Consider the following 9,220-nt stretch of genomic DNA (forward strand, 5'->3'; position numbering starts at 1 on the left):
AGCCCCAAAAATATTCCTTCATGATTTTTACAAAGGCTGGGGGAGGGGGGGCATGGCCCTCCGCCCTGTTGCCATGATATGTTGAACAACTTTTTACTTCTATATGTTGAACAATACCAAGTTATGATCATTTTTTATGAATATAATATATTATGTGGTATCTTTTGTGTATTTCAGAACTAGTACAATATGCTGCTATAATTGCTTTTACACACCAAAAGGAAGGTCGTAGGCCAAAAAAAAGTTTTCAAATTTTGAATACGCGGTCTTGAATTCCTGGGCCCGCCCCTGGCTGTGATAGAGATGGACCTGTTGGACTGATAAAAGCGAACGTCGGGGTGTCAGTGGTGACACGGCAACGGCCGGCCAGCACACGTCGCCGCTCGCGCATGTGAGCGATGGTGGCTCGCGGCACTCGGTAGAGCGACTTTTGCGGTGTTTCTTGCTGGCCGACGTGGCCTGGGCACTTGGGCAGCAGAACGGCTCGTGGTGGCCCAGCGGCACGATGGTGCTTGGTGCATGCGACACGGCCTTGGCCCATCGCAGTGAGGCTGGTTGTAATGGGGAGTATCATATACTAGTATCATGCATATGATACTAGTCTATCGTGTTGTTGGGCTACCAGACAAAGTTGTCAGTATTCGGAGCCAAGAATGCGGTGCTCGCGGCCAGGTAGGCCAAGGCGTGTGGGCTATTTGGGAACGCGGTTGCCGTTGGTGCATGGTGGTGACGGTCAGGAGCGGTGCAGCGACTCCTGCAGGCACACATGTGATGCTCGCCACAACGCACGGGAGGCGGAGGCGGAGGCATGCGGGTGAGAGCCGGAGACGCCTATCAGATGGCAATAGCATTGAGGCTCGGCACCGGCACACCAGCGGCAGCCAGCAACACAGCGAGCGGCTGCATCGGGCCGTGATGCGAAAACCAGCATTCCAGCAGTTGCCTGAGCATGCACTGCTGCGGAGCCAAAGCACGGCGGCGAGTGCAACCTGTTCGGAAACGGCTGCACGTTGGCTAACACTCGAGGCAGCTCCCAGACAGTAATATTTCTACATATATTACACACGTATTCTATTTGTTTCTCTTCACAACTTTTTAATTTCATCCTACATATAGCAATGTATGTATATATGCACAGTGCTAATGCATCTGATAACAATGCAAGTCCCTCCCATTGCATGTTGTATTTTTTATATGGATTACATAATTCTGCAAGTGCACATATGCCAACAAAGCTAGCTTAGACTGGATTTAATTACTATTGTGCCCAAGCTACAGTATGAAGCTTTAATTAGCACTTAATTACTCTTCTTGCTATGCTTGCAGAGGTAGAGGGATCATGCCTCATATGCAGAGTTACGTATACTTAAGAATCAGGTGCAATTTCATCATATTTTTATTTACTTTTCTCCGAGTGCAAATTTAGTGTATATATGTAGAACAATGGCATCTGTGCTGATATATGTATGCAACTCTCCTTATTTTGTTAGTTTCTACAAGGGTCTGCCACAATTTTGTTTTATTTGTCTGGGGTGATTTATTTCCCACTGCTTGTAATTTGTGGTAGAGAAATTGAGAGGGAGGCCCCACTGTGAGAGTTTGCAGTTTGTGTGTTGATGTTGCTCGCGGTGGTGAATGGAAAGCCGGCCGTGTAGCCGCATGTTGCGTAGTTGTGTGCCGATGTTGCTCGTGGTGGTGAATCGGAAGGCCGGCTGTGTAGCCGCCTGTTGCGTACCATGGTGGCAGTGGTCAGCCCTGTGAGAAGGAAAGAGAAAAATGGCAGGTAGATCAGTGGGTAGCAAGAGTTTCGCCCTGATCACATGCCCCTCAAACATATATAGGCACGCGAAGAAAGGCGACAATAAGATTGATCATACGGTTGCCGCTAAAAGTGTATGTGGTCATGGGGGAGGGGTGATTGAGGAGAGATGGCATGGAAATGACCAAAGTAAATGGGAGGGACCTCGTGAGTGGGGGAGGGATGCATCGGTGATGGAAGATGGACTGGTTGCTGAATTGCTAGCTAGGAGAGCAAATCGGCCAGTTGTGGTTCATGAAAATTTATGTTCGCTACACGAGCATAGAATATGTATACCGTTGCAATGCACGGGTTCTTTTCTTAGTACGAATAAGAATAAGAATAAGAATAGCAATAGCGATAACGATAGCGATAACGATAGCGAGTACCTTAGCTGATGACAAACACCCTTAAGGGGCCTAACGACCCCACAACGCCCGACGCACAAGGAGGCTCAATCTAGGGAGTTTAGCAAAATATTAGGTCATTTACAATTAGAATATAGATATAAATAGCAATAATCAATTTAGAGTTGGGGCTCATCTACACCCGATGAACAGTCAAATCAAGATGTACTAAAAATTAAAAAAATCTGAAACTTTTTTGCATGCAAGATGCTTCGCGCCAGGTGGCTGCAAAAAATCACAGGTAAGCGACATTCGAGAAGCTCTCATAAAAAAAACAAAGTCGGCTATGAATAGTGCACCTTTTCAAACTTTCTCACATGTTTGAAATTTGTCTTTTTGTCATGAGTTGCTCTAATGTCTAAACTCCACCAAATTTGGGATGGGCATCACGCATTGGACCATCTTGCACCGCAAAAAAATCAAAGTTTTTTTTCTGCTATTTTTAACGATTTTACTTTTTACACCTGCGAGCATTTGGACATGGGGGGCAGAATCGCGGCCTCCTATAAGTCCATCTAGACACTAGTAGCAGAAAATTCCATTAAACTAGCTAGCTCATGGGCTGCAGAATTTGTCTCTTTCTGGCAAAATTCAAAAAAAGTATGAGGGAATTCACGTGACATATGATACCAATCATAAAAAAGGTTGTTGAGGCCTTCTTCATCATGTTTGTGCAGCGTTGTGGCCTCCACGGATAAGACATCTGAATATCATTCTATTCTACTATTCTTCTTGGCAATAAACTTTCCTCTATTGTTATGAATAACAGCTCTGGTGGTTCCTCTTAACATCTCATCATCAAACAAATGGGTCCACATTCAACTTAACATAGCCCGAAAGACCTTCTCTCGTCACTTTTTGCTTTGGGTGCAAAATTAGACAGTAAACCTTGAATAGACATAACTACTTTGCGCTAATGGTTGTGTGGGATTATCATGTACAAGATCTTGCTCCCTATGCATCCACCATAAGTACCAACATTCCATAGCTATTGTCAGGTCACTCTACCCGCAAAAAAACAGACTAAACATGTTTTAAGCAAGCAATATTTTAAAAAAAATGAATCTATGAAAAAAAAACACAAACCTGCATGTGCCTCCTATGCTTGGGAAGAAATCCCACCAAAACTCACAGGTTACGACAAGTGTCACAGATGCAATGCACGACTTGTCGCCACCAAAGAAGGTGCGGGTGACATTTGCAAAGGGTGCCCTTTTAACTAGTGATTTTAGAGAAACCCACCTGCCAGCCGACCCAATCCATCAACCAATGTTAGTATATTAGTTCAGCTAGGATTCAGTCCTGTGACCTTCGGGTACTATAGCTACGAACTAGTCAACAAGACTCTTGAATGCTTGATGAAGAATAACTGATGTCATAGATAGAGACAATGCAATTTAAGATGATTGTTCTGTTTGCAGCTTTTTATGTGGTCAATCCATCTACTTGTTTATGTGCATCGTCGACGGCGACCTCATTGTGCACGGTGTCATCCTCACACACGGCAGAGATGGCGACATTGCAAGCGGGCACTGATAACCCATAAGTATAGGGGATCGCATCAATTTTCAAGGGTAGAGTATTCAACCCAAATTTATTGATTCAACACAAGGGGAGTCAAAGAATATTCTCAAGTATTGGCAGCTGAGTTGTCAATTCAACCACACCTGGAAACTTAATATTTGCAGCAAAGTATTTAGTAGCAAAGTAATATGATAGTAGTGATAATGGTAGCAAAAGTAATTTTTTTAGTGTTTTATAGTGATGATAACAATAGCAACGGAAAAATAAATAAGCGAAGAACAATATATGGAAAGCTCGTAGGCAATGGATCGGTGATAGAGAATTATGCCGGATGCGATCGATCATGTAACAGTTATAACCTAGGGTGACACAGAACTAGCTCCAATTCATTAATGTAATGTAGACATGTATTCCGAATATAGTCATACGTGCTTATGAAAAACAACTTGTATGACATGTTTTGTCCTACCCTCCCGTGGCAATAACTCTTACAAACTCTGTTTGCTCTTATTGTTGTAAATATGTAAAGCAGCATTCAAGTTTTCAGCAAAGATTATGAACTAACCATATTCACAGTAACTCTTAGGTCTCATGTTTACTCATATCAATGGCATAATCAACTAGCGAGCAATAATAATAAATTTCGAATGAAAACACTTTCTCAAAACAATCATAATATACCGAGGGCGCAAGAATTTTTTGCGTGAGCGTAAGAATTTTTTTAAAATTACATGCTACGTTCCCCTACACATGCCGAGGGCGCAAACCTAGGCGTCTAATACCATAAAGATTGGAGAATAATAGTTGTATTAATTAGGGCCTCAATGGACTGCTCTTATGAAGTACAAGTCTTGGAGTCCAAGAATACTAGAGATAGATTACAAGTTAAACTACCAAAACTATGTAAACCGAATATACTCTAAGAGGATGGATTACACGCAAGAGGATTTACATTTGAAACATGATAGTTCTGAATGGTGTGAAAAAGAGGCTTGTAAACCAGGATGGTATGGTGAACACACAAGGGTAAGCCATTGTAATATTTCAACACCATCATGTTGAAGCAAACTGCCACGACCTGTTATTCAAACCATGCTTCCAATCACCCTCGCTACCAAAATGGATGGCGAACATATTACAATCTATATCCTTGAACTACACATCGCGGTGCAATCCCGGGGCTCTTTGCATGGCCCTTTCGAAAGCATGAAGATTGAGAGGTCTGGGAAGGAAACTTTTCCCACCACTGCCCACCTGGTCACGTTGGGGACGGCTGGGCCGGGATCAGCGAAAGAAAAACCCGGCGCTTCCTTCTATGTAAGAACCAACCCTCCCAGCCGCGCTGAGAGCGTTGCGGCCTCCGCCGAATATTTCCCATCAGCAGGTGACTTGGATGCCTCCCTGCTCGAGTTTTCGTTGGCACCATCTTCGTCGGTTTTTCATCCTTGCGGGTGTCACCCCTCGACCTCCCTTATGTGACACCATAGACAAAGCAGCTGAGAGCCAAACCCTAGTCGACCAATAGGGAGAGAAAGCACAAATGCCTTCGTCCGATCACTGGAGTTCACCGCCACCCCCGGTTGAAACCCTAACCCTAGCCGCCCGCCCGATCGCCCAAGCAAATCGCCTCTTGGAGGTTTTCCGTGGTGGACCCGCTTAGTTCATAATTGGAGTTCTTTTTGGATTGTGCTTAATAAGCTGCTAAAAAAATAAAAGAAAAGGCGAAAAGAAGTGGACCAGAAATCCCCATCGTCTTCCTCGGATACCTTCCTTCCTTGTTTTACTCGCCGCCGGTGCGCCTCTTTACTCCCCGCCGAGGCTCGCCGTACTCTCCTCGGTCCGACCGACCGACTCACGGCGGCTCGACCTGCCGCTGCCGGTGCCCTACCTCTCCTCCTCCGCTGCGCCCCACACCCCCTCTGCCCTTCACGCGCCGCCATCGCCGTTTCCCTTCCCTGCCTGTCTCAGCCCGGTCCGCTATTCCGGCCTCTGCTTTCTGAGGTATGAGCATCCATCCATCCATGATTCGTTAAACTCCATTGACGCCATCGAGAAATTCTTGGTGCACGCCGGATCCGCCCCTGTCCTGTCCCCAGTAAAGGAAGCAACTTTTTTTGTTGTGTTCTTTTTTTTGGTGGTGGTTAGGGGGCTCGACTTCTTATGAAAATTTGTCAGAGAAAATCTGTTTTAATTGGGCTTCTCCTTGTTTATGCAGTCTACAATGGGGAACATGCTCACCTTCTTGCCTGGAACAACTGCAGTGACGAATCATTGCCATCACCAGGAGCAACTCCACCCAGGAGCCACCACCAGCAGCAGCAGCAGGATAGCAGGCCGTCAGTTTGAACTGCTGAGCATTCTGGCTTTCAGGGCTATGTCTGAGCACATAGGACGTAATGAAGCGTTCTGTCGAAAGCAGATATCGAATGGCCGGTTTCAACTGCTGACCATTCTGGTTTGCGGAGCAATCCGTGCCGAGGGAATTACAGCAAAAGATCCATTCAAACTGTGTGGCATTCTCATCTGTGGAGTTTTGTCTGACTACATCCGTCATGGCGCAAAGGAACCAGCGGTTGATCTGCTTGGAGACCTTCCAGAGGTACCATGCTAAAATCTCGTGCTCCACCCCGTCTGTTGGTTGCAGATTACTAGTTTCTACCTGTGCGCAACTACAATACCTTTTTTGTTCTGCAGGACATGTTATGCACAGTTTTGTCAAAATTGTCTCTGGAAGAGGCTGTAAGAACCAGTGCCGTCTCAAGGAAATGGAGATACCTGTGGACAGTTTGTCCTAGACTGAGTTTCGATGGAAATACAATGTGTGGCAAGAAATATCATGATAAAAGAGTGTATAATCTAGTGTTCAGTCACATTGTTAACATGGTCCTGGGACAGTGCAGTGGCAAGTTGGTTGAAGAGCTTGAAATCAAAATTGAGTTGAACCGGATGTTGGTTGAACATCTTGATAATTGGGTTCGTTTTGCTGTATCATCGCGAACAAAGGCACTAGTTTTTGATTTAGCACGAGAACAGCGTCAACCTCCAGGTTGTGTTGATCGGTACAAATTCCCATTTGAGCTTTTAGACGAGGATAGTATACACCGTCTACAGAAACTTCATCTTAGCTTTGTAGATTTCCAGCCACCGATGCATTTTAGTGGTTTCCCTAACCTAAGGAAGCTTGATCTGAGCATAGTGAATATCAATAAGAAGGATATTCAACATATGTTGTCAAACTGCTGTAACCTAGAGTGGTTGAGTATTGTTAGATGCCATCTCAATGGTGAACTAAAGGTTAACGGCCCACTGCCGCACCTGCTATACTTGAAAATTGCTTCCTGCAGATTAACAAATATAGCATTCGATGCCGTGAACCTTGCGACTTTCGAATACAGAGGAGTGGCGGTGCCTATTGACCTCAGTAAATCATCAGAACTTAAATGTGCAAACATATGGTATTTTGGAGACACTCTTGAGCACACTGTTACCGTGCTTGCTAAAGTTCTTAGAAGTGTGCAACATCTTACCCTCAATGCAGGCTGTAAATCAGCAGAGGTTTGCTCTTCAACCATCTTTTATATCGTGGATTATCCTATTATATTATATATTCGTGTCATGACCTTTGATTATCTATCTTCCAGATTCCCTATTTGATGTCTTACCCATTCAAGTTTTCTCGGATGACAAGTTTACAATTGAGCTTGGACTATGTCAAAGAATTCGACAGCTTGTCGCTGGTCTCTTTTCTGAGGTCTGCTCCTTTCATTGAGAAGTTAGAGCTGCACGTAAGTACTCATATGGGTTTTTGGCTGATAGTCTATACATTTCTTATTAGTATTACTACGTTATAGCTTCTTCTAAGGCACTATACATCTCATTTTTGAACCATGCAAATGTCATGCTTACAACTGAGAAACATATTTGTCTGTGTATAAAACGTTATAGCCAAGTTGTGCTGCACACTTTTTTTTTATCTGCGTTGTTGCACATACTGTCTTGGAACTAATGCATGGAGATTGACTGTTAGACAGACTTGTTATTTCTTTCCCACCCTTTTTCTTTTCTTAAGCTACTGTTATTTGTTCAGTTTAAATCTTTCACAAACTAAAACGACAATTTGATAAAACTCTGTCTCAACTTGGTCACGTACTTAGATTATCATTGACATTTGATTACAGATAAAATGAATAACAGATTAGTCACAAGCCTTGTCACTTCATTTTTGGTTCAAAATTGCAGTTCTGTAACGTTGCTTATGTGCGCCTGGTACAAGAACCTGAACCTATGAGGAAGCTTTCAAAGCGTCTGTTCAACGACATGAAGAGCTTGCATATTACAGGATTTGAAGCATGCAAGGGGGAAGTCGAGTTCCTTCTGCACATGGTTGAAAATGCACCTGCATTGGAGTTCTTATGTATAGATCACTCATATCAATATCCAGTAGAAGGCTTTCACAAAGACAAAGAATTGGATGTTGACTTGCTTCATACAACTACAAGAAGGCATCTTAAAGGAAAGATTTCACCCAATTGCACCTTGATTTTACTTTAAGGGATTATTAGTTGGTGTAAGGATATATAGCCAGGGATGGAATCTGATGCGGTGTACTGAAACATGTTTGCACGGTCTACCCGCTATTTACTTGTGCTTTGCGCCTAGTTTTGCACATTATATATTGCACTATTATTATGGGCAAATCAAAAGCTGTGAGAGTAGCAGGTGGAGGAGGAAGAGTGTTGTGGTCTGGATCCTTTATTCCTACCACCAAGTTTACTATGGGCAAAGAACAATTTGAACACTCTGTTAGAGTGTTAGATTTACCTGGGTATGATATGGTCCTAGGGTGTGACTTCCTGGCAAGGCATAGTCCAGTTTCTTTTGATTATGAGCAGAGAGCTGTCATTGTCAAAAAAGATGGAAGCACCTGTTAACTATTCCTTCTTGGAATTCCATTGCATCAGCTACTGAAATGGGGAGCTCTGAGTTACATTCTATGCTATCAGCTGGAGCAACTGGATATGCTCTGAACTTAATTCAAGACATCTCTATGAAGAAGCCTGCTCAACATGTTATGAAACAATGAATACAACAACATCCTGAAGTGTTTGAAGCTCCTCAAGGTTTGCCTCCTGCCAGGAGCTCTGACCACAAAATTCCTTTAAAACCTAATGCTGTGCCCCCTAATATAAGACCTTGTAGAATTCCACATAAGCATAGAGATGAAGTGGAGCAGCAAGTGCAGCAGTTACTGATATTCAAGGTACTATCAGGCCTAGCCAAAGTCCACTGACAGATATACTTTGATGGCACAACCCAAAGAGAACCTATTAGCTGCCCAAGCTAGGATGATTTAATATGCTGATAAAAAGAGAACAGAAAGAGTACTGGTCCCTGGTGACATGGCGTACTTGATCACGATAAGCAGGAAAAGAAGAGAACGAGTGTGTCTACTCTATGATAAGTGATGACAGGACAGGTCCTCGGCGAAAGA

The 9,220-nt window shown here is 43.7% G+C and overlaps 1 protein-coding gene across 2 annotated transcripts; it reads left to right on the forward strand.

The window, feature by feature from the left end:
• Positions 1–5,438: 5,438 nt before the first annotated feature.
• On the forward strand, positions 5,439–8,387 carry LOC147977334 (F-box/FBD/LRR-repeat protein At1g13570-like). 2 transcript variants are annotated; one of them, XM_087519287.1, is made up of 5 exons: positions 5,439–5,730; positions 5,945–6,328; positions 6,424–7,284; positions 7,371–7,514; positions 7,969–8,387. In XM_087519287.1, the coding sequence occupies exons 2-5, from the start codon at positions 5,951–5,953 to the stop codon at positions 8,278–8,280; spliced, it is 1,695 nt and encodes a 564-aa protein (XP_087375413.1). In that variant the 5' UTR covers positions 5,439–5,730; positions 5,945–5,950; the 3' UTR covers positions 8,281–8,387. The 2 variants fall into 2 exon arrangements, with proteins under 2 accessions (XP_087375413.1, XP_087375414.1); XM_087519288.1 differs by having other exon boundaries at positions 5,991–6,328.
• Positions 8,388–9,220: the final 833 nt, after the last annotated feature.

The sequence above is a fragment of the Triticum urartu genome, chromosome 4A (assembly GCF_056163025.1).
Source record: "Triticum urartu cultivar PI428250 chromosome 4A, HENAU_Tu73, whole genome shotgun sequence".
Classification (NCBI taxonomy): domain Eukaryota; kingdom Viridiplantae; phylum Streptophyta; class Magnoliopsida; order Poales; family Poaceae; genus Triticum; species Triticum urartu.

Excerpts from the sequence above, each read along its gene's own strand:
- LOC147977334 (XM_087519287.1), top strand. The coding sequence starts at position 5,951 with ATGGGGAACATGCTCACCTTCTTGCCTGGAACAACTGCAGTGACGAAT. Across the intron at positions 6,329-6,423 it reads TGCTTGGAGACCTTCCAGAG|GACATGTTATGCACAGTTTT; the intron begins GTACCATGCTAA and ends TTTGTTCTGCAG. Across the intron at positions 7,285-7,370 it reads CAGGCTGTAAATCAGCAGAG|ATTCCCTATTTGATGTCTTA; the intron begins GTTTGCTCTTCA and ends TCTATCTTCCAG.